The sequence below is a fragment of the Crocodylus siamensis genome, chromosome 5 (assembly GCF_052110815.1).
Source record: "Crocodylus siamensis isolate JL-2025a chromosome 5, ASM5211081v1, whole genome shotgun sequence".
Classification (NCBI taxonomy): Eukaryota; Metazoa; Chordata; order Crocodylia; family Crocodylidae; genus Crocodylus; species Crocodylus siamensis.
The window spans coordinates 3,025,407-3,049,749 of NC_143399.1; the positions used below are offsets into that span (position 1 = coordinate 3,025,407).

Consider the following 24,343-nt stretch of genomic DNA (forward strand, 5'->3'; position numbering starts at 1 on the left):
GACTTGGCTGAATCCGAATCTGAAGGTTCGATGCTGATTCAGAGAATCGGCGATTCAGACACAGGCATAGCTTTAAATGTTTTTTCTACATACCTTGAGGTACCAGGTATGGCTCGTGATTGCTGCAGTGCTGGGGCGCATGGAGCGTCCCACCAAAGTGCAGGGGAGCCATCCATGTGCTCGGCAGTGAACCCGCAAGGGGACCAGAAATGCTTCCAGTCCTCTTCCAGGTCTGCTGGGGAATGCGCCCGGGGGGGCTCCCTTATGCCTCCCAGCTCGGTGATCGGCCATGGGGGACCCCAGGTGCCCCCCCAGACCCAGGAGGCACCAGTCACTGAGCCAGGAGGAGGGTGCAGGGGGCGTCCCATGTGCTCCCCTGCGGACAAGTGGACCGGAAGTGCTTCTGTTCCACCCCCGGGTCTGCTGCCGAGCGTGCTGGGGAACCCCTCGCACTTCTGTGGGACGCTCCATGTGCTCCAGCATCACAGCATCCACCAGCCGCCTGGTACCTTGAGGTATGTAGGAGAAAACATTTGAAGCTGTGTCTATGACCTAATCTCTGAATCTTTTGGAATCAATTTGGAGGGTTCCGATTTGATTCAGAGAGACTAAAAGGTCCTCTGATTCGATTCAAATTCGGAGATTCGGCCACTGAATTGGGCCAAATCTCTGCCGAATCAAATCGGGGACTGAAGCTTCTCACATCCCTAGTTACCATATAATGGGAGTATGGTGCTCAGGGACCAAAAGCTGTGGAAGATCCTCAGAATCCTTTCTTGGACCAACTTAAATTTGTAGCTGCCTCCTTTGTGAAGAGCTTTCTTGTAGGCTGCAACGGCTTGGGAGGGATGAACCTCAAGTTTCTTTGTGGAGAGCCCACAGCGATGCAGTCCTGATGGAGAAAAAGTGTAGGGTGGTGTATCCTGGAGGACATCTTTTGGTTTCTGTAATTGTTGCTTTCCTGGGTAGAGTGATAAGAGTTGTGAACATTTTAAACGCAACAATTTTTTTTATTCTGAAATAACCTGCTGTCTTTACATTTCTGTTTGCCTGCCCTGTTTTATCTAACTCATACTTTTGTCACCAAATGGTTCTCCACTGAAGACTATGAACTGCTGGCTAAGTAGTACACCGCTGCAAAGCCGTCAGAGATTGTCTTGAGGCATTTATGAGTGACGGCAGTTAATGTATTTGAGGGCTTAGCAGAGCAGGTGAGGGGATTTTTAATGATTTATTTTAAGTGAATTAATAACATTCACGAGAAGGTGCCCAGTTCTCAGTGAAAGGCAGTTCATGCTGGACTGAAAAACCATATGGCTGGAGTATACTTCTTAAAGTTATGTGGTTGTATCCTGAGAAAAACGAGTTCTCAGACACCATCTGAGATGCCTCTACACATGGCAGGTTTGTACGATCCAGGATGGCTATCCCAGCTTGCAAGCCCTAGTAATAATTGCTCCTGATCTTGATATGGTTGTGTTTGTCAGCACTAGCAGCAAGGCTTCGAAATGAAGGCAGGAGCACACATGAGTTTCTGAGCCCCTTCTACTCTTCTCCACAAAACTAGAATTGACTGGCTCCCCAGGATTGCTGGTGCTGCCTCCCCCTGGCGAGCTGATCCTTCTAGGAGCAGGTAGGTAGGTAGCTCTTGGTTCGGTGCCTGCTTTTGCAGAAGCCGACAATGAGGCACAACCCAAGAGCTGTATCTGTTGATGATTGTGCTGGGCAGTTAACCACCAGCAGGAGTCCAAAGCAGTGAGGCAAATTGGCAAAATGGGCAATGTGCTACTAAGAATTCAGCCAAATCTCAACAGCTTTCACATTATTTTTATTAAAATATTTATATAGAGAGATATATACACATCCTCTATCACAGACTTCCATCTCGCCTTAAGAAACCCACGCACCTGTTACAATAACCGCACCCCTGTGCACCCACCCTCTGCCCTTCCCTAACCCAAACGCAGGCCCTTAGTCCAGCCCCTGATTTGGGGTTTCCCATCTCGGTGCATTCGCAGTCCTTGTCGCTGTCGCTTCCACTGCTGCTGATCCTGTAGCTGTCCTCCTCGCTGTCTCCAGGGCCAGTTGTGTCCATGTCCCCCTTCGTTCTCTCTGTCCACTTCCTTTCCTGGAGGGGCTTTGAACAGCCTGCACCAAGCTTTCACAAGGGAGTTGATAGGTTGAAACAGGTGATCCAGGAATGCAGCGTAATCTCCCGAAGAAAGCGGTGGCCAGCCAGTTGTTTAAGCCTCTTAATCCAGGCTAGGTAAACACATTGGAAAATGTACAGTAGAAAACAATCCCACACTATTGGGAAGTGTCAAGTGGGTCTTTCACTGTCTTCTGTGATTTGGTGGTCAGAGGGTTTTTAATTAGAAATTCAGTATCTTCCCCCAAGACCCTTCTTCCGTCAAGTCAACAAGTCTCACCCTTTGCTATAGCATTGAAAAGGAGCATGTTACAGCTACATCATCAGGAAGCGAGCAGAAGGTAAATCCAGCTGCTGAACAAAGAAGCTCTAGCAAGTGCAGACTTAGAGTTAGGTGCGTACTTGGTAGCTGTGTTGATCTGAGAGGAGAAAATATACAAAAAACTAGAACTCAGTTCCAAAATGATACCTTTTATTAGACCAACTGCAAAATTGCAAGAAAATGTAAGGAAAATGACTTTTGCCGTAGTGGGTTGGGAGTCCTCCAGCTCTGCAGTGAAGCTCTGTATCCTCCCTGCTGCCTTATTCTGTGATTTGCAGCTACCGTCTCTTTGGCTCTGTTGTATTTCATGCCCCGAGTCCAGTTGGGCAGGGTCTGATCCTGCCTTGTGATGTCATAGATGGTAGGAGTGTGACACGAGATAACATCATTGCCTGGCTGCCTATTAAAGCCAGCCAGTGTTTTCAGGTCCAGTTTTGCCTGGTGAAAGGTAGAAGGAGCTTGTTTTGATTCTGACTACCCAAACCTAGCAAAAATGCAGTTGTGTTTCGTACAGCTGAGCTGTGACTCGTGTCGAGGATTCGTCCCAGTTACAGTCACAGTATGTTTCCTCGTTTTTTTAATCTGGATACGACGTACTCGACCTCAGGTAGGTGCGACTCCAAGACAGAGGAGAAGGCTGTCTTGCCGGCATCCTAAGGCAAGAGCCGGGCATAAGCTTTTTAATGTATCCAGGCTTAGGTGACCTCTACCCAAGTTCAGAAAGATTTGTTGAGAAGGCTTCAGGCCTGTCGCTCTCCATGTTGAAATGGTTTGAAATGGTGAGGAAGTTAAAGAGGAAAAGAGGGCACTAAAGCCAGACTTTTCTTTCCACTTCTCTGTGTCTTTCCTCTCTCTCTCCTGTCACTCCTGAATTCCCTTTATCCATCACTGTAAGAATAAAAATCCTTTTCTTCCCTACTCACCATTTTTCAGTCTCCCCTTGAGAGTGAATCTACAAAAGGGCGTATTCAGGATGTTTTTAATTAAATACAAAGAGTTGTCACGAGGATGGAAACATGACTGAAATCTTGAGCTGTTAAAAGCTGCGTTTGGATTGTTAAACTATTGGGGAAGGACCTTTGCTTTTGATTAGTTAGAAAGGAGCCACGCACATTGATAGCACTATATAAATAATAGATGCAACGGAGATTATGAGAAATGCCATTACTGTTGCAGTATAGGATGTTCTTTGTGGTGCGGGGCGTTGTTTGTCTACAGTGTTTGTATAAACCGTGACAGCTATCGAGCAAGGAAATTACTGTCCTGAAGGTCAATAAATGGCAGGAATGGGATTGTAGATGGGAATTTTAAACCAGTTGTGCATTTTCTTGTATTAAAAAGTGCATTCAGACTCTCTTTTGTAGCAGACTAGGTGCCATGTATGTGCCAGGCATGGGGAAAAGAAATATCATATTCTAATTAATAAGTTGCAAATAGAGAGCAGCTTAAGTTGTACAAAAAATCACCTGGATACAAAGAATATTTGGCTGCAGTAAAAAATCAAGCATTCAGGTAAAGCAAGACAGAAAGCTTATTTATGCTCTTAATTATCAGTTATTGTGACCGTATACCAAATGCAACCATGGCAGAGTAGATCACTTCCTCGTGTGCAAGTAAAGTCATGTCATCTTTCAGTGAAGAAGCATGTAGTTTTTTATAACATCAGAGTTTTCCTCAAGTATGAATTAGTAGATTTAAAAAATCCCAACTATGTTACCTTTAATGGGAGGTATGAAATTTGAAGACAAAAATATCGGAAAATGAAATTATTAGATGGGTGCATAAGATTGGTTTCTTTACCTTTTTATTTTGGGAAACAAAAAAATAAAAAACCTAGGTATTTCATTGAGAAAGACCAGGCAAAATGAGTCAACATGAATTATAGCGGCTACTTCGGAAATTTGTGCAATCAGATTTTCTGAAGGGAAAAATAAATGAGGGATTACAGGTGTTTCTGTACATGAAACAATAGAAGAATTTGGGGGGGAGGGGCAGTCGAATTTCATTATGGTGACTTGGGTTGCCCACTTGGAGACTGAAATTTTGATTGGAATTGCTTCCTTAATAAGGGCGTAAGTGCAAACGCAGCGGTTCTCGGCACCGCCGTTCTGGTCCCGATCAGTATATTAGCTCAATTACAGTGTTGTGACTTGCACGTTGCAGTTATTGGTCCTTCTGAACCCCAGGGGAGGACAGTGATTTTAATTTCATGCCCCAGTGGCTACAGTTAGTGACGGATGGGTCTTTCAGATAAGGGAATCAGTTGGTAAATTACCCATCGCTGCCTCCTGAACACGTGTCGCTGGGAACGACTCGGTGCTGTGCGTAGGAATGGCAGCCGCCTCCCGTTGTAACCCCTGCGCTGCAGGGGGGAACCTGCAATGACACCACCAACCTTCAGACAAGCATGTCGTCATTGGGAAGTGCTAATGAGACAGCATGCATCATGCTAAGGCGCATGGGAGCAGCTGGCAGTGGCTTGGTATATAACCGTGCGTTTCTGAGGTCCTGGAAGCGGGACAGATTATAAACAAGACATCTGTAGAGATGTCCGGACTATCCTGCGAGAGAAGGAAACCAGAGGAGGCGATTTTACTGAGGATCCTGGAACAGCAGCGCTGTGCAGACATGATGGCTGAGTGGCTGTTACAAGTTGTGTTTGCTTTTTGTAAACCTGTACTTCTTTTTCTTTCTTTCTTTTTTTTTTTTTTTTTAGCCTGTGCTTGTCATTTGATAGACGTGACTTAACTTTTAATTTCCAGAAAAGACATCTGATTGAATCAGTTTTATTTTTAACCTTATTTTGCCTGAATCTTCTTGGTGAATTTGAAAGAACCAAAACAAAAAACTTCATTTAAAAGATGAAGTTGGCTTTGACTCTATAATGAGTGCAGAAGGATAAATAAGAGGGTTTGGGGGTTTTTTTTTTTAAACATAATTTAAATAATCTACAAGGGAATCGACATTCTGTTTGCATGGTTCGTGTGTCAGGAATAATACACTATTATTAATGTTTTAGTTCATTTTTTCAATACAACCGGTCTCTGGAAAAGAAAACCTTTTCAGTACCAAGACACTGCCTTTGTTTTTTTGATTCACACTTTTTCTTAAGTTTGGTCCATTGTGAGGCTCGGTGGGGGGTTTCATATGCCGGTGTATCCCACTTAGATTATTTGTTATTTAAAATATGGAAACTAGCTTTTCAACACGTAGTTAAATATCGGGCAAGTAGTTATAGTAATGGGTTTCACTGTTATTCTCTGTATGACTTCAGTTTGTAATATATCCATAGGACCTTTCCTGTGTTCTTTGATTAAAGAATCAGTAATTATACAGCTATGTCCTTTTGTTTAAGGTTAAAAGTCTGACACCCTGTTAGCACATGAGTGGCGCTAGATTAGATCGAACAAGCACAAAAATCACCTGTACCAGGATAAGTTTTGATTGTCCATATTCATTTCTTTCCTTTATAAGAAATGGTGAACATATGCCTTTCTTTAAATTGCATCTTGAAATTTCTAGTTTAAAATCTAAGCTTCCCTGCACTTCCACCATTTCTTAAGAGGCTCCCAAGCCTTTCTGTTTTCTGAGCCCTCCAAGGATTTTTCATTTTTGTTTCTAATGAGCATTATTAAATGAACTTTTTTCTTTCTGTCTGCACCCTTGTTGATAAGATATTGTGCCTTCAAGGACCTGCAAAGCTCTGAGGTTACGTTTGTCAACCAGCTGGTTTGGGACCCTGTTTCTGTGGCTGTGCTGAAGCCTAATTTCTATCCAGATTGTAGTGGTAGTCTGTCAGGTTGTTTTAATGCCGTTAGAGAATTGGAGGCTGGTAATCCTTTATCAGCCCGCAGAGCTAAGTATTATTTATATGTGCTTCAGACGACCTAGTCCTAGCCATTGCGGCATTGAGGAGGAAAAAAGGAAGATGCCATGATTGTCAGAAGAGTTTCATATTTTCATATCATTAGTTTAATTTTATTACTATAAAAGGGGAAATACAACTTCTCTGAATCTAAGAATTGAGTTTATAATGAAATTAAGAAATCCAGTGTAAACTTCAAAAACTTTACATTTAAACAGACATCACTCCCTAGAAATGCCTCGGGAAAGAAAGCAGTTTGGATTGATATAATATCCAGTAGTCAGGTTAGAAATCTTTCTCTTAATTAAGAAGCACACGTGAGGTGAGGTAGATTTACAGGTAACCTGCTACAATTAACTCCCCCGTGGAATATTGCTTGTCTTGGTAAAGAAACTGTTCTACTGGAAGTCCTGGGTAGGACATGGTGCCATTGAATGAATGGATCTCTAATTGCTTAGCTTGACTCAGCTGAGTTACTGTGACCCAGCCGATGACTGCTCCAGCTTCATCATTCGACACATGAAAATGAGCAGTTCGCCATTTGAACAATAACATGGCATTTTTCTCTCCACAGGCCCACGAGCGCTCGGAGAGCTCAGAGGTTGCTTTTGTTACCCAGCTTGTGAAAAAGCTGATGATCATCATTGCGCGACCAGCTCGACTGCTCGAGTGCCTGGTGAGTGGATCCTCAGAAGAAGAAGTGGCGCGAGTGAGGCAGGAAGAACAGAGTCTTAAAAGGGCAGCTCTAACTCTGGAGGGAAATGTTTGTGAAAAAAGACAAACTCTAAATAAGGAAGCAGGGAGCATGCTGGAAGTGTGCAGGGACCACAGAAGGGCACGTAGATCGCCATTGAGGCCACAGAGGCAATTCTAATTGAACTCTTGGAGTTCGGTTAATCAAATCAGGCTTCAGCACTTTGGGTGGACTAGATAATTCTGTACCTGTTTCCAGTAAGGAAATCCTCAAAACATCTGTAAGCAAAGTGGTAAAATCTTAATCAGAATGTCTTGAATGCGTTGAAGAGCAAGTCGCGTATCGTTTTCTAAAATGCTCCGGGGGTAAGAATGTGTATACTTTCATGCTTGGTTCAAGAGAGAGAAGCAAGACTGCGGACCCTGCTCACAGGATGGGAGACCGTGTCCTGGGACATGGGGTTCTGATAAGGGTTATGGGGATCATAGTGGACCAGCAGCTGAAAATGAGCTCCCAGAGCTGGGCAGTGGGACTCATGCGATTTTTGGAAGTGCCAGATAGGAGTGTCAGAGGGAGTAGTGAGTAGGAAGGGGGTGGTACCATGGTGACTGCGCTGATGCAGGAGTAGTCTTCCAATCAGGTCTCTGTACTTTAAAAAAGGAAGTGTAGAATTGGAGAGGCTGTGGAGAAAAGCATGGCAAACAGCCAAAGACTGGAGAAAATGCCATGGGTCTGACAGCAAGACCTGTGACGTACAGTTGCTTAATGCTGCAGTGGGATCTGACCCCTGATCCCACTGATCGTACCACTTGCCATGCCATATGTGCATGACAAGGCACGATTGTGGAATTGGGGATCAGCTCTCAATTGTACCGTTACCACTCGGCAGTGCAGGGGGAAGCAAGGATCAGAATCGCGGGCTCCTCTTGCGCCAGCAGATGGAAAAAGCAGTGCCCACAGGTCCAGCCTGTTGTCAGCTGGCCAAGACCCTAGTGGGGACCCAAACTGACTCCAGTGTGACCTGGAGCTGATAGTCAGCTGATCGTTGCTCCTGACGAGGACAGCTGCAGGTCTGGTTCAAGACTGGGGCTGTCTTAGCTGGGCTGATAGTCAGCTGATTGTCAAAATCCTGTGCCCTGCAGCTCCGGGGCATGGGAGGTCAAAGGCTCCAGGTTAGAGGTGAGTCGGGGGGATACAAGCAAAGAGCTTTACCCTCTGGGGACTTGAAACCCTGCCATGATTCCACCACATCAGGCAGCCTGGCCAGAGCTGCCAGGCTTGGGATTTTAAAGTCCCCTGCAAGGAGGTTGCCTCAGGGGCACTCTTTAAAGCTTCGTGTGCACTGAGACCTCGTGGTGCAGGGCACAGCAGCCGAAGACCTGGGAGCTCCTGGCACCTGCAGCTGTGGATTCAAGTTCCCAGCTCCCCGTCTGTCGCTTCCACCACTGCCCCGGGAACTTAAAAAAAGCAGGTGTACAGCTGGACCTCCCATCCCAGCCACAGGTCCAAGACGCACTGAGCCTGAGATCAGGGAGAAGCTCTCCGATCTCAAGCTCATGTTCCCCCCCTCTCCCGTCCATCAGCCTCTGGGGATCAGACAAAGACATCAGGTCCAAGACCTGATCCTGCCCCCAGCCTAATCCCATTGATTGGGTAGGAGATGGCTGTGTCCTGGTCCCTGGGGCTACGCCATGCCAGATCTCTTTTTGCTCAGCTGGGCATGGTGATCTGTCATGGGTCAACCACGACATGCTGCACGTTCAATTTAAGGCACAATACAAACAAGCCACAAAGAAGTTCCACATTATATGTGGAGTATTTTTGTAGCTTGGTTGCTAAATTATTATATCATAAATTGGCTTTAACATGTGGCCAGGTTACTATTTATGATGCGATTAACTCCTTACTTGTGCTTTAAATGTAATGTATGTCAGGGCCCTGAGAGACTTAAGGAGCTCATGTTGTTTGGCTTATCACAGGATATAAAGGTAATTAAGGTGTTTTGCTTGTGGTATATATGTACTCTCCCTGGAGAAAATACCATGTGCTAAAGGGCTCTTCAGTAAGAAAAAGTATAATAGGAACCAGATGCTGGAAGCTAAACTCAACAGATTCAAATAAAAAATAAACTCACACCTTTTCAACATAAAGAGCTGTTTGCTTTATGAACAGACTCCCCAGGAAATGGTGGATTCTCGGTTTCTTCAGGTCTTCAGATCACTACTTCGTCTTTCCAGAAGAAGAGCTTTGGCCGAGCATGGCCTGACCCTCATCTCAGTGTGCAGAGCGGGGCAGTAGGCAGCCCAGCCTTGATCCGACCGTGCGGGACATAGGGATGCGGCTCAGCTCTGATCCAGCTGTGCGGGGAGAAGGGAGTATGGCCCAGCCCAGCCATGGGAGGCTTGTGAATTCGGTGGGGGTCTGGGGGATGGCATTATTAATTACCACTGCTCCCCCACCTCTAAATTTCCTGACCCATTGGGATCTCCTGGTTCCATAGGTTGGATTTGCCCCCTGGGCTGGGAGTTGAGCATCCCTGGACTAGATGATCCCAATGGTCCTTTCTGGCCTCAAAATCTGTGAGTCAAGTTGCCTCATTTTCAAACATTAGAAGATTTAAACAAGTTCTGGAAGGGGCTTGCTTGAAGATGAGCAGTAGTTCAGTTAACATGTGCAGCAAACTTTCTGAAGTTAACAATATGTTTCAACAATTGGGAGGTGTTTCAACATCAACATTATTATGAAGCAGCCAGGTTTTGCAGTTATTTTGCATAAGGCGGAGAATACAGTGAAACCATATATTTTCAGTGTAGTGCTCGACTGACAATATGCGTTCATTTTTAATCTACATTCCTGAATGCTGCATTGAGAATATGAGAAACACTGCACTGCACCAGGTCTTTTAGTACCTAGGGAACCACAAAGCAGTCTTAGCCACTTAGATCTGTTGAGTGAGTCAAATTAACTTTGACACCTTTCTAGAAAATCTTCCACACCAAGAAATTAGTATACAGACACAGGAAAATTCAAGCTGAAAGATTGCTATGGGTTTCTTGAGCTTGCCTTGCTTAACACAGAAATGGAGACACGTGCGCTGTGCTAGTGACACATGGCTAAAGAAGGGCTGGAGAAGACTTGCCAAAGTTTCACACCATCTCTGTAGCGCGATGTTCCCTTGGAAGCCGCTCCAAAATCAAACCTACAAATTAATATATCCAGAGGTTCCTGTACTAGCTGCTGCACCTGTCATTGGGAGATGAGCGTGGGAGCAGGTGGAGGCTGCAAAGTCTCTGAGGTTTGAGTAATGAACTTCAGAGCATGTTGTGACAGCCCTGAAAACGAAGTGGCAAGACCCCAACACACAAAAATGCTTGCACAGCACCACATTTTAGCCTTTTCTCTGTTTGTAAAGCTTTCTGAGCTGTCTAACGTTTTCTTCTTCTATATGGCACACTCTACTGCTACCAATGTATTTAGCACAAGTGTTTCTTGCTCTGTGTATGGAAACGAGCATACCCGTAGGCAGTCTGCCATTTTAATTATTGAGAATCTGTTATACTAATTTTACAATTTAACCTTTGATTTCACTTTGCTTTCAGTAGAGCAGCTGTGGCATTAAATGATGGAAAATGCGCTGGGTTCATTTGATCTTCAGCTTTATATTCACCACCTTGTCTGATTCCTGGAATAAAATATCTGAGGATATGGCTCAGGAAGGGGATTGCATTAATGGGTGCAGAGGAATTTAATTCCCTTATGCTGTTTGTAGCGTTTCACCCGTCATGCCACTCTTCGCATTAAATCTTACGTGCCCGTTTTCATTTTCTGACGGTTCTCGGACTTTTCGTTTTGTTTTATGTCTTGCTATGTCTGGGTTATGGATATCCAGTTCTGTCTGTGAACCCACCCAATGGGGTATATTTGTCTAGAGTGCAGTGATATGTGCTGAACTTGTTGTGACAGTAGATTTTTTGCAGAATATGTGTGAAAAGTCTGAGTGGTTAAGCTTAGCAACGTCCAGGCTTGTCTTTATCTATTGGGGGGCGGGGAATAAAACTGATAAATCCATCAAAACCCTCAAATTTCTTCTCCCTACCCTTCTGCTGTAGGAGTTTGACCCTGAAGAGTTCTATCATCTGTTGGAAGCTGCTGAAGGCCATGCCAAGGAAGGACAAGGAATTAAGTGCGACATCCCCCGTTACATTATCAGCCAGCTGGGCCTTACCCGGGATCCCCTGGAGGGTAAGAATTCCTCCTCGACCATCTTTGAGCACTCTCCAAGGAGTGCCGTCTTTACCAGTCCAAAGAGAATTTTTTGGCTTTAATTTATGTGCTGTTTTTTTCTCACCCTCCTCTGACTGCTCATAAATCTGAAACTCCCCTTCCCACCTCTGATTTCTGTCACATTTGGTGTTTCTTGAAGGGGACCTCTCACAATAATGCCTATGCATTAAAAAAGCCAAAAAGAAAAGTCCTTGCTCTGTTGCTGATAAGACCTCACTGTGGCTGGAAAAATGCTGGAAAAATGTTAACAGCTGGATGTGACATTTCCCCCTTCGTGGGGTGGAGTTGGACAGTGAAATGTCAGTTTTGGTTTTGTCTGTAATGTGTTCCTGGCAGACCTGCCCACGGATGTAGGAAAGCGTACATTCAAACCTTTCCACTGACATTTCAAACATGCTTCCCACTAGATTTTTGTTAGCCTGGGAATTTTTTTTCCACAGTTGAACCTAATTTGAGGTCTTGTAATTGGCAGTGTCCCTTTCTAAATATTGTGATGTTTCTTTTTTTTTACTTCTTGCCTGCCAACTCAAACGGTCTGTTTGTTTTATGTTTGCTGTTGCGTTTGCTCAGAAAGTTGGAACTTGAGTGTTTGAAATGCTTCCTGCCGTTCTGTTCTGTTCCTCGCCAGGTTAGCAGGCACACTCAGTGAAGAGCCCGTTAGGAGTAAATTATATCGTACAAATAAGAGCTCTCCAATGATCTGGCTGCTCTGTAGAGCCCAGTGTCTGTAACAGTCAGACTCCTCTGCCTTAATTAATATGGTAGGGAGATGTCATGGTGGGATCTCTGACATGTCGATTGGTGTCATTTCATTTTGCTGTGCAGTTAACCCCTGTGCCACTTAGACCTTCAGGAGGAAATGCTGAAGTCCCTTGCCTTGCATGTTGAAAGCCATGGAGTTGGTGGACTGGCCCAGGGGAGCTGGGTAGGACGTATCTTGGGCTGCACGGATCCATTGGCCACAGTCTGTATTTTGGATGGAAGGTGCAGCAGTCTGCAGAGGTTGCTACGCTGGAGACTATCAGCAGCCATAGACTGACTGCTCTTTCTCCGGCGTGCGTGTTTATTGTTAACCCTCCAATAAATAGTGTCAGCAGTTTTAATAGTCCCTCTGGCCATGATGTTGGTCAAAGGTGGCACCAGTCACTCATAAATGTGTGCCACACATATATAGTCTGTGCTTTGGAGAGTTCATCTGGATGCAAGATTTTATGCTTCTAGTCCCAGAAGGCATGCAGCCAAACAATGTAATATGATTTACTTAGACAGCGTTCTGAACAACTGCTACTTCTGTGACAAGATCATCATTTGCAATATGTTTTAAATATGCAGCTGTTGAAATTGGTAGATTTTATACTAAAGGGTGACTCAAGAAGGACAGAGCTGGCCTAGCAGCCCTTCTGCTACACCCTAACGTTGTTCACAGAGATATTAATATGTCCCCGTGCTCTGGGGCACGGAGGCCCAGAAATTCTCGATGTCGACATCTGAGAGCTATCGCACAAGTTCATATTTCAGCTCAGCATTTTGTTAGCCTGGTTTAATCTCTTCTCTTTTGACTGATTTTTGTGGCCACAAATTTTGTTTCTGTGCTTGGCTCAGAAACAAGAAAATGTGCAACCAAGACTAGAAGTGACTGCAGTATGGCAACCATTGGACTGTGTCTGTTTTCACACAGAAGAGTAATTTCATGTTAAATTATCAGTCTGTATAGGATTGCCTTAATTTCTGCAATGTTTCCCAGAAGGACAGTGTGGCACGTTGGCAAGCAACGTCAGACTAGCAGCCTCTCAGGAAAATTTTCAGCCAAGATGGTTAAATGCAGTTTAGTGGGATGTATTGAAATGTGACAGAAAGGGACACTTCCTTTGATCCCTGTCATAGGAGAAAGAACCTTTCATTCACTTATTTTCCATTAGCAAAGTCATATTTTCTTTAAAAGTAGGTGCAGATGTCAAAATGTCTCATTTTCATTCAGTGGAGCATGTGCTTGAAATGCCCGTGATGTTAGTATCTGTGTAGACATATCCTTCAGAGGCAAGTACCCAGCTCACCCGTTGCCTTGTGAATACAGGGCTTGATGCCTACAAGTTGTATGTAGCACTTGCTAGGAGGAGCTGAGCATCCTGCACCTCCACTGACCTTCCTGTGATTTAAGGATGCTCAGCATTTTGCACAGTTGTGCCTCCTAGGGATAGAAAGGTTGCTGGAACCATAATACCTTTTTCCTAGCAGGGATGCCTGTGTGATTAAATGCACACATGTACACATTTAAACATAGTAGCAGTTATCTTTAAATAAGCTGATTAGCTGTAGACAAATAGTTTTCTTTTTACTTGTATTTACTGTAGTATAATACCGTACCTAGAACAACTAGTAAGATATTAAAGTTGGCCATTATATACTCATGCAACAGTTTTGGAAAAAGGAAGAAATGTCATTTTCAGAGATCTGCAAATACCTTTAAAAATACTGGGGAACGGGGTGTTCTATCTAGAAAGAGAGTGATATATTGAGATGTTAATCTGTCTTTGCTTTTTTCAGAAATGGCCCAGCTGAATAGCTATGATAGTCCAGATACTCCAGAGACAGACGATTCGGTTGAGGTAAAGCAGCAATGTACTGATGCATGTGGAAAGAAAGTCTTGTAGTAAAGGATTTGTTTGGCTATTTCAGATTGTAACACAGTGAATATTTTTAACAGAAATAATTTTGTGAGACATGTGAAAATACTTTAAAAAACCAAAATAGCACTCGCATAGAAACCTGGACCTACATCTATGTATACTGTAAAATAATGCTTTAAAAATACATACAGGAATTAAGAAGGTTTGATAGTATTTTCTCTACAATTGCAAACAAAAATGGCTCTAAAAAGTCCCATTGAGAGAAAATGTTGCCAATGAGTGCAAGGGTTCAAGACAAATTTCTACCAGTGTTTTCTTGGAAAGAATTGCCATTTATTTTACTGGTGTAGCAAAAATTATGAGTTAATTTAAAGAATATGTTGGTAAGAGGCCTGGAATTTAACTATTTATATGAGGCATAGATCAGCATTTGGAGAGGTGCTTCATCCAGTGTTAAAATGGCAGTGGTTTTGCTAGAATTGTATCATTCTCATCTTGTTCACACTAAGAAACCAAAAGCTACTGCCCTTTTGAAACAGCTCCAAATGTATGCATCTCCTTGCCCTTAAGTATTGATCTTCAAAAAAAGGAAGGCAGATTCTGGATGATGATGATGATAAAAATAATAAAGCTTCTTGATTTTTTCAGAGCCGTGGGGCCTCTGTGCAGCCAAAGAAAACTCCCTCTGAAGAGGAGTTTGAAACTGTTAAGCTAATCAGCAATGGAGCTTATGGGTAAGGCTTTTGAATCAGGTCTAGTCATTTTGCTTTTGAAGAAGATTGACAATTGACTTGATAGAAGTTTAGGGCGCTCTGACTGTGATGTTCATGATCTATCTGTGGTAAGTGTTCACTGGTGTTTGACTACAACTTTGATCTCAAGTCCTTAGTACGCTGTAGCTTTCTGCGGCGTTTGTCTGTGTGAGATGTGGGTAGTTAAGCATTACTATATCTGTTAGTATAACGTGACACTTGAGAGTTTGAAATTAGAGGTCCCATATTTATGTATTGTCCCAGGACATGGTCTTTAAAAAGTCATGTGGTTTACACTGTTATAAGGAAAGCATATAGCATCAGGAATTTAAGGGAAAATTAGTTTACATCTTCCTTGTTTGTTACCTAGAAAGGTTTGCTGCATCGTACTCCACTGTTTATGATTAAATGCAATGATTTGTGTGTGAAAAGAAGCAAAGGAAACACATTGAAGTATTGCAAATGCGAGTGTTACTAATTACTTATCAATAAGGAAAAAATTGCTAATTAAGACAATTAAGTGCTTGATGCATTTTAATATTCCCACGTGTATTAAAGGTGATATACATAATATGCATTTATGCTCATCAGACATAATATGCATTTATGCTCATCAGAACTGTATGTACAGACATCGATTAAACATTTGTGGAAACCGGATTCTCAAGTACAGCTCTACTGTGAAACCTTGCTCTGCAAAAATAGAATCATGTTTTATTGCACCCAAAGAATCCGGAATGCAGTTAGTTTGCCAGTTAAAATTTTAAAGCGCCAGGCCTACGCACGCAGCCCAGAATTTAAAGACTTGTTTCTGTTCATAGTCAGGAGGTTGCCGTTGATATTCAACAGGCCAAATGTAGCCTCAGTTAACTCCAGTAGGATTTAAGCATATGCTTCAGTGCTTTGTTGAGTCATTCCTTAGCTAATATAAATTAATTTTAAAAATATTATTGAAAATATACAAATCCATGTTCATAAAGCCAAACAGATCTAAAAGCCGGTTATGTAAGAACATGTCCCAGCTTTACAACACCTTTTCTGTGTAGCCCCACTTCCTCAGGTACATGCTTCTGAAAGGGTGGAGGTAGTTTGCTGCCTTGCTGCATATCTTGGATATTTTTATTCAGCCATTTGATACTGTGGCCTCCTCCACACAGTGCATTTGTGCCATGGTTAACATATATTAAGGGCAGGGTCCTATATGTGCACCTAAATCAAGGCACCAGAAAATGGGAAACAAGCCATAAAAATGTTCCACATATAATGTAGAACACATTTATGACTGGTTTGTGTGGCACCTTCAATTTAACGTGTGGCTGGGGCTGACAACCAGCTGATTGTTGGTCCCAGAGCCCAGATCACACCAGGGTTTGGAACAACCCTGGGACTGCTAATCAGCTGATTGTTGGCCCTGGCCTAAGGTTGGGGGTAGAGGGAACTGAAGGGCTTCCCCTGCAGGGGACTTTACACCCCATGCCCAGCAGCCCGGCCAGAACTGCTGAGCTTGGGGTTTTGTCAGTCAACTGATTGTCAGCTCTGTCCAGGATAGCCCCAATTTCAAGACCTGGGACTGTCTAGCTCAGGCTGAGTATCAGCTGATTGTCTGCCCTGATGACCCCAGTGAACCACACTTGGAGCTATCTGGTCTGCGGCTGACAGCCAGGTGATTATCAGCTCCAGCCCTGGACTGCACTGGAGACTTGAACACTGGCCAGTGTTCGTGGTGTAACTTGGACCTGATTGCCAAACCCAAAATCATGCCTTCTGCCCATGCATGTCTGAAAACTGATTCTAGAGAAGAAGAAGTAAGTATAATCACGCAAAATGAGTTGCAACCTGTTTCCTCTGCAAGCTGTGCTACTTGCATGCAAACAGCTAATGATGTGAAAATGCCAGACATGGAAAACCTTGATCACAGGAAATCCTACATCAGCTAGTCAAGCTGCTTGGGTTGTGTAGCTTAGAAGGAGTTGAACTGATCCTGCGTACTTCAGACTTTGTCAGTCGCATGGTGACTAAAGTAACCATTGAAACTGAACAATGTTCGTCTCTAACTGTACATCCAAGATGGTTCACTGTGTTCTTCATTAACTGTCAGTGCTTGCAAAAACTGTATTATAATGCATGGTTTGTGAATTAATCCTAATGAGACCTGATCTTATGTCTGATGGAGGAACTATGAGTTTTATCCTAGTATTCAAGCATTTCATAAAGTAGAGGGAGCAATAATTGGCTGATGCAGTTCATCTCTAGTCATACTGGAGTTGCTTATTTGCCAGAAAAGGCTGTCAAGAGTGACCTTTCCCATTCCTGACTTGAAAAGACGAGAACACTGGGAGATGTCTTGCTCTCTCCATTGATGGTTAGCCTGAAGTCAGAGTTAAAAACCCACCAGATGCCTTTAACAGTACAATGTAATAAGCTGTGCAATCCAGTGATTTTAAAATAACTCCAATTAATGTGAGAACCCTGGTGTTCTGTGCCATGTTTTCTAGCGCGGTGTATCTGGTGCGGCACAAAACCACCCGCCAGCGCTTTGCCATGAAGAAGATCAACAAGCAGAACCTCATTTTGAGAAACCAGATCCAGCAGGCCTTTGTGGAGAGAGACATCCTGACCTTCGCCGAGAACCCCTTCGTAGTCGGCATGTTCTGCTCCTTCGAGACCAAGCGTCACCTCTGCATGGTCATGGAGTATGTGGAAGGTATTTATTTCCAAAAAGGAAGCGGCCTAGTTGTATCTTTAAGAGTTTGAAACAGATTAGCTTTGCAGAAAAGAAATAATTATTCTGTAAATTGCCTGTTTTCTCCTGGATGACCTGAGGGCTTTCCCTGGTGTCTTTAAGTTCTTTAAGGTCACTTACCACCATGTTCTGCACTGAAGTGGCTTGAATGTGGCATCCAAAATCAGGCTGCATCATGGTCACGAGGTGACACAGCAGTGTACCTTTTGCATGTAGGGTTTCCCTCACCCATAAGAATTGTAAGTTCACTAGCCTCTGACACACCATTTTACCTGGACATCACAGAGGTTAGCCCATGGGTCTGAGGCCCATATAGGGGGTGAGAGTGGAGTCTGGTTGGGTCAAGATGCAGAGAGGAGTCAGAGAAGTGATTCCATCCTGATATTGTATTTCTTTGCCCTGTCTAAGAGTCCCAGCGTCAACTGGGGCTAACAGCAGGCTGCAGTGGAGCTCTGACGATAAAGAGCAGGGTACAGGGTCTTCAGTGGGGGCTAGAGCCAACATGGACCCCTTTGTGGGGAGAGACCCTGACAGGGGCTTCCTCCCTGGGGTTACTGCCATAGAAGTCACAGTGATCAGGCCCATAATGTATTTGGTAATAATGTTTGAAAAAAAGACAGAACAGAAGTGCCAAGGTCTGGCAACAGGAAGTGGAAGCTAAGAACCAATCTTTAGTTACATATTTGCTCCTGCCTTGTTTAGTCCACTTGAAAATTAGTTGGGTTTGTTCTACAGTTTTATCTTAATGTGAACAGTATATTTCTAGCAGTACATAGAATTAATTTCCTATATCTGGCACCTTTTTTTGGGTTAGCCAACTACCCACAAGAAGCAAGTGATAGCTATTGTATTACCGCTTGTTTTGGACAAATCAGTGAAGCTGAAATGTACTTTGATAGATGTTGACAAATTCAGAGTCAGTTCCTATTTGCAAACAAAGCTGAGGATCAAGTGACATCTCTGGCCCAACACTCTCTAAGCATACTGCATCAGAAAGGCAATCATTGAGCCAAATGCTGCTGCCTTTCTTGGGCATACTAAAACCATGCATGCTGCTCCTCTGGAAAGGGCAAGCTGAATTTTGATCCATGCCTTAAATGGAGAAACACTTGTCAGTAATTGCAGTAATAGGTTAACAGACTCAGACTCTCTGGAACCAGAGTTTTCAATACCATCAAATTAAATGTAGATAAATGTCATTCTTCAGCATTTACTCTGCTGTGCAGTCTCAAATGAGATGATAGAAATGTGCTTTCTATTATTCATAGACCTTAAAGCCATCATAAGAAAACAAAAAAAAGAGTTGGCTGGGAACTCAGAGATGAGCATCTCTGAGACCCCGGTTGCTTTTGTTGTATGTCACTTGTCTGGCTGACAGGTCCCTTTGCTACAGTAGTGGAACCAATGGGATCCTGTTGGGTTAAAAACTTGGTACCTGTTTAAATGAATTTCTGAAGATAATTTGTTTTCTTCTTATTCAGAGCTCCTTAAACAGGTATATTAGCATCTTAAGGTTTGTTAAAAACATTGGACCAAATCAGAGCCTGTAATGCAAGGAGATGTGCTGCTTCAGAAGATGTACTTTTGCAGAGTGCTTTCTCAGTGATTTTACTAAGCAAATACTATGGTGTTGAAGCTGCTGTTTTTGCTTTATATGAATAAAAGTAGCATTTTAATGTGTGGTATTTTAATATGCTGCTTAGGAGGCGATTGTGCTACACTCTTGAAGAATATTGGGGCCCTTCCTGTTGATATGGCCCGGATGTATTTTGCTGAGACTGTGCTGGCCTTGGAGTATCTGCATAACTATGGAATTGTTCACCGTGACCTGAAACCTGACAAGTATGTCTTTAATCCTTCCGGTCCAAACATGTCATTGTGGTGTTCATGATAAAAGTATAGTTACTGAAACACGGGATGTTGTTATTATGCAGGTTTCTCTTGTCTTATCTGTTAGTCTTGAAAAATTATTATGGACACATTCACCTTCTTTTTCTTTATAAATTCATTCTATGCTTATTTCAATAAAGGGTAGGTGAATAAGGCCATACCATCTGGCACCTTCCCCAAGAGGCATATTAATTTGCATTACAGAATGATGTCCTAAATTCTGCTTAATAAACACTTGTTTATTGTATGCTGTACTCATGGCATGTTTGGGAGATGAACTGAGAAATGAGCAACCAGCTCATTTTCCCCGATGCAACAACAGTTCCTAAAATCTTAACTGCACGTAGAAAAGTTGACAAAAACCGTAATCCTAGGGTTGCCAGTTTGAATGGAGTGCTAGTCAGGACTGCATTTAATTTTTAGTCTCATTTGCAAAATTAAGCATGGAAAGAATGAGAGCTAACAATAGTGTTTTCTTCAAATGTCTGCCTGAACCCTGTTGTTACATTAGTACAATCTGGCTGAAATCCGTCTGATTTCCTAGCTGTCTGTCCCTTTGATACAGTATTCAGCCACACTGGAGAAGTCAGACAATGCACAAACTCACCAATCACCGTGTATCTCACCAATATTTTTCTAGATAATGCACTAGCTTAACCTTGTGATCTGCTGTTTTGATTGCTTTTGGGAAACTATAGGAGTGAATACTGAATTATTTTGTTTCCCCTCTTCCTCCCAGTCTTCTGATAACATCCATGGGTCACATTAAACTAACAGATTTTGGACTTTCTAAAATTGGGCTAATGAGTCTCACGACTAACCTGTATGAGGGACACATTGAGAAAGATGCCAGAGAGTTCCTGGATAAGCAGGTAAGCTGAAATTACATCTGAGAATCAGTGAATTGCCACAGCCATTTGCAGTTCTTTCTTTTTAGATATACAAATTGATTGGGTTTAATTATGTACTCATAATTAAATGCTTCTGTAACTAGCAAAGGCAGGCAGAGGCAAACGGATGACTGTAATTTGAAGGGATGCCCAGTTACATGGGAAGTGTGCTAGTGAAACCCAATCCATTGTAAGCCAGGAAACCACAGGCTTCGGGTCTGACCCTGCAACTACCTCCATGAAGATGCAGGCATTTGCCTGTAGGGAGCCAGTTGCAGGGTATGGGGCTCATGTATATACCTTTTTGGAGAGAGTCATAGGGTGTCATACGGTTCAACTTGGGCATTCTGCAGTGGGTTGAGAGCTGAACAGGAAAGATTGGGATCAAGGCTTTCATGTATTTTTCCATAAATAACTTGTTTTTTGTAATTCTAACTTCATTTCTGATGTGCTGTGATTGTAACATTTAGCTTGGGATTTCAAGCTTCCTTTCTAAATTGCATCGAAAGTGGAATGGACCTCCTGGCCCCTCTAGTTCACAGACTCCGGTTCTCTGCTTTTATCAACAACTATGTGATACGTTCACAAGTTAGCAAGGTCCACCTTGAAGCTGGTTAGGTTTCCCTCCCTAGTACTTCTGCTGGAAGGCTGATTCACAGTCTTACTCCTCTGTAGAGTAGAAACCTTATTCTGATTTCAAGCCTACATTTACCTGTTGTTTTATATACTGTTATTTTTATACCAATGTTCTCCTTTAGCTTAACTAGCTCTTCACCTTCCCTGTATGGTGTATTTACAGAGGGCAGTCCAAGCATCTCTTGCCTTTTGCCAAACAAAATAATATGAAGTCTTGTTGCCTTTGATGATCCTAGTTGACCCTTCTGTGTACTTGTCCCAGTTTGAATTCCTGAACCACAGTGACCAGGATTATATGCAGTATTGCTTTAGATTATGTCTTGTTCAGTGACATTAAAATTTCTCTGCTTCTGCTAGAAATACTTTGCTTGAATACGTTTTAGGATTGTATTTGCCTTTTCCTCCCGCTACGTAAATGACTGGTCCATAGTTGTCTTGTGGTTGGAGAATACACTCCGAGCTTTCTCCTCCCATTTCCAGCCAATGGGGCCATGATAGCAGAAATTCTTATGCAAGTGTATAGCATAATCATGCACTTTGTACTGTTAAATTTCATCCAGTTTCTGGTATGATGATCCTCAAAGTCATCCCTTGCTGTATGAAATTCTGATCTTTCTCCAACTTGTCACCCGAATATAAACATAGCACGCTGAAGTCTTGGACCCGGGTAGACGAGGCTCTTTGGATAAATTTAGCATCTTTGATTAGACCAACTCAAATAGTTGGAAAAATTCTTCTTTGCAAGCTTTTGGGTATAAGCTCTGTCAGTGCTGCCAACTTTTTCTGGGATAACTATATTAGTCAGGGGTTGGAAGAGGTATAATCCCTGATGTGACAGAACTTGGCCCTTCGTTATATTTGCAAACTGCCCTTTGTTATATTGGCAAATTGCACTTTTCACCAATATAATGTGTTGCATTACAGAGAACAGCTTTTCCAGCATAGCTGCAACCGTACTATAGCAGTGTTTCTGTGCTGTCAAAGGGCTCCTAATGGAAATGTGGCCTCAGTGAGGAGTATTAGCAATAACACACCAGCTGCCTGCTCCTGCTGGGGTAGTAGAAGCAGAATTAGGTAGGAAGAAGATGGCTTACAACTAAGATAGTATGTAAATGACCAGTGTCATGTCTGTCTGTCTTCAGGTGTGTGGGACTCCAGAATACATTGCCCCAGAAGTGATCTTGCGACAGGGTTATGGAAAGCCTGTGGATTGGTGGGCCATGGGGATTATCCTCTACGAGTTTTTAGTTGGCTGCGTCCCTTTCTTTGGTGATACACCAGAAGAGCTGTTTGGACAAGTGATCAGTGGTACGTGCACTTGCTTGGTTTTAGAGGCACAAAACATAAAAGTCCATTATGAGAAGGTATTTGAAAATACTGCAATTTGCTTCTGTTTAGTCAAGAAAGATCAAATATAAAGCAAATATGTTAACTGGTCAGTATTAGAACTAGTTTGTTCCAGCCTTTGGTAAGTTACTAGTACCATCACAAACTCTTAGTCTTGATAATAGTGTACATGAAATTGAGGTCACAGACGTGTACAGATGATGCCCAAATGCAGGCTGCGGGGAGAGATCAGTTTGTAAAAGAAATTAGCATTTTGGGGTAGAAGGAAAGAGATGACATGCTTTCACGTTTTACTTATAAAATATACAGAGTCAGATGAAAGGAGTGGTCTGGCCAGATTCAGACTAGATAGATTTTGGTTGCCTTGATGTAGATTCATGGATCTCATTAGTCAAATATTTTATAAATGTAATCAAGTGTAACTTATATAATCAATAAAACACAGTTTATATCCTTGTGTCTTGGGTAGTGACTGTAGTTGGCCTGTGGCTCATCTTTCAGTTACAGCTTGGACACATGATATGGGAAGTCATTTACTCATTCAGTTCAGCCATTTTGCATGCTTTTTATGAATAGACTAGTGAAAAATTGGTACTGATTAGAATGATTTCTGACACAGTCGGTTTTAAGCAAATTTTGGCAAATATTTGTGAACGTAAACTTCAGAGTTTGAGAGCCAAAGGGAACAAAAGAGCTGAATTTGATTAATAAAATTATTACCTGTGACTTGCTTACTCAATTTTTTGTACAAGGTACGTAATACATACCGGCATGAGATATAGCCACATTGTCAACGTTGTATTTTCAGAAAAGGTCATTGTTTCATACTTATTAAGGTTCTTAACATTTTTCCCTAACAAGTACTGTTTGCATTGACAGCAGCTTTAATTAAAGCTGAATTTATACGCACTTTGAAAAATGTCAATGTGTTGAGTTATATTAAGCACATTTGCTGCCGAATGTAAAAATAGTCAAGTTCATATTTCTAGTGTAGAAAACATTTGTGCATATTAAAATGTATCTTAAAGCAATTTGGAAAAGGCAAGTCTTTTTATCTCCTCAGATGAAATTGCCTGGCCGGACGGGGATGAAGCATTGCCACCAGATGCACAGGACCTCATTTCCAAACTTCTTTGCCAAAACCCCCTGGAGAGAATGGGAACAGGTAGGAGCTTATGCTAATGAAAGCACCACCAGAAGCAAGAAAAGAACTTGCAGTGACAAAGAAAGTCGCCACACTTTTTGTACGCTGCTGACTTACCACTGGAAAGTAGCTTGCATGGCTGCTAGTGATGATCTTAACGGTTTTCTGCCCCCGCAGTGATCAGCCTCGGGGTGGAATGTGCATGTATCAGAAAAATCCCATTGTTGTGTTCAGAGAAAAGGAAAGGTCACTGACACCAACCCACTTCAAATGTCACCGAGAAAACTCTCTCACAGCAACTTTGCACTGTTCCAGTTTAAGTTTCTGTTAGGGATTTGTGTCTCAATTGGAACATTATTTAAAGAGATTTTGCATGAAATTCTCTGCGACAAGGAAAGTGACCCTCCATATTGATGAGTACTCGTGGGCATGCCAAAGTAAATGACAGATTTTCGCTCTAGTGATTGGACTCTCTGCTGTTTAATCCCCCCAAAGATCCAAGAACCTGAGATCTCTCAGGCAAATGAAAGTGCTTAAGACTATCTGTAAGCAATGTAATGTGAGATTTAAGCCTTTGCAACCTCAGACTTCCATTTTCATATTAAGGATCTATTGATAGATTCAGCAAACTTCCACCTAATGCCTTAGTTTGTCTGTCTGGCTCTGCGGTATAGTTCTCCTGGTCCCCTGATTTTATTTGCTTGCTTACTTTGGCTTTGCATGTCATTTATATTTAGCCTTTTAAAATGCAAACATGCACCAGTTTCAGGATGCACTTTCACTTAGCAGATTTGAAACACAGGCATGCACAAGGACTGGGGGACACCCGAATCTGTGACGTGCAGTGCCTTTCACCCAAAGCTCACCAGTTCAGGGCTCTGCTGGGGTGCCTGAAAATCATTGCCATTTGAAAGATGCTTTTGATTTTGGCAAAATGGGCTGATGCCTCACTTCAGCTCCTCATTGAAGGGGTCTGTGTCACTGAACTGCCTACCCAATT

General features: G+C 42.8%; 1 protein-coding gene across 7 annotated transcripts in view; it reads left to right on the forward strand.

Annotated features, from left to right (window-relative positions):
* The window catches only part of MAST2 (microtubule associated serine/threonine kinase 2), a 320,295-nt gene that overhangs the window by 274,549 nt on the left and 21,403 nt on the right, over positions 1-24,343 (forward strand). For all 7 annotated transcript variants that reach the window (XM_090048871.1, XM_090048873.1, XM_090048872.1 and 4 more), the window contains 9 exons: positions 6,911-7,012; positions 11,140-11,272; positions 13,859-13,920; positions 14,590-14,675; positions 17,189-17,397; positions 19,140-19,278; positions 20,066-20,198; positions 21,995-22,160; positions 23,263-23,364. In XM_090048871.1, coding sequence (XP_089904997.1) covers positions 6,911-7,012; positions 11,140-11,272; positions 13,859-13,920; positions 14,590-14,675; positions 17,189-17,397; positions 19,140-19,278; positions 20,066-20,198; positions 21,995-22,160; positions 23,263-23,364 — 1,132 coding nt within the window. The remainder of the gene's footprint in view (positions 1-6,910; positions 7,013-11,139; positions 11,273-13,858; positions 13,921-14,589; positions 14,676-17,188; positions 17,398-19,139; positions 19,279-20,065; positions 20,199-21,994; positions 22,161-23,262; positions 23,365-24,343) is intronic.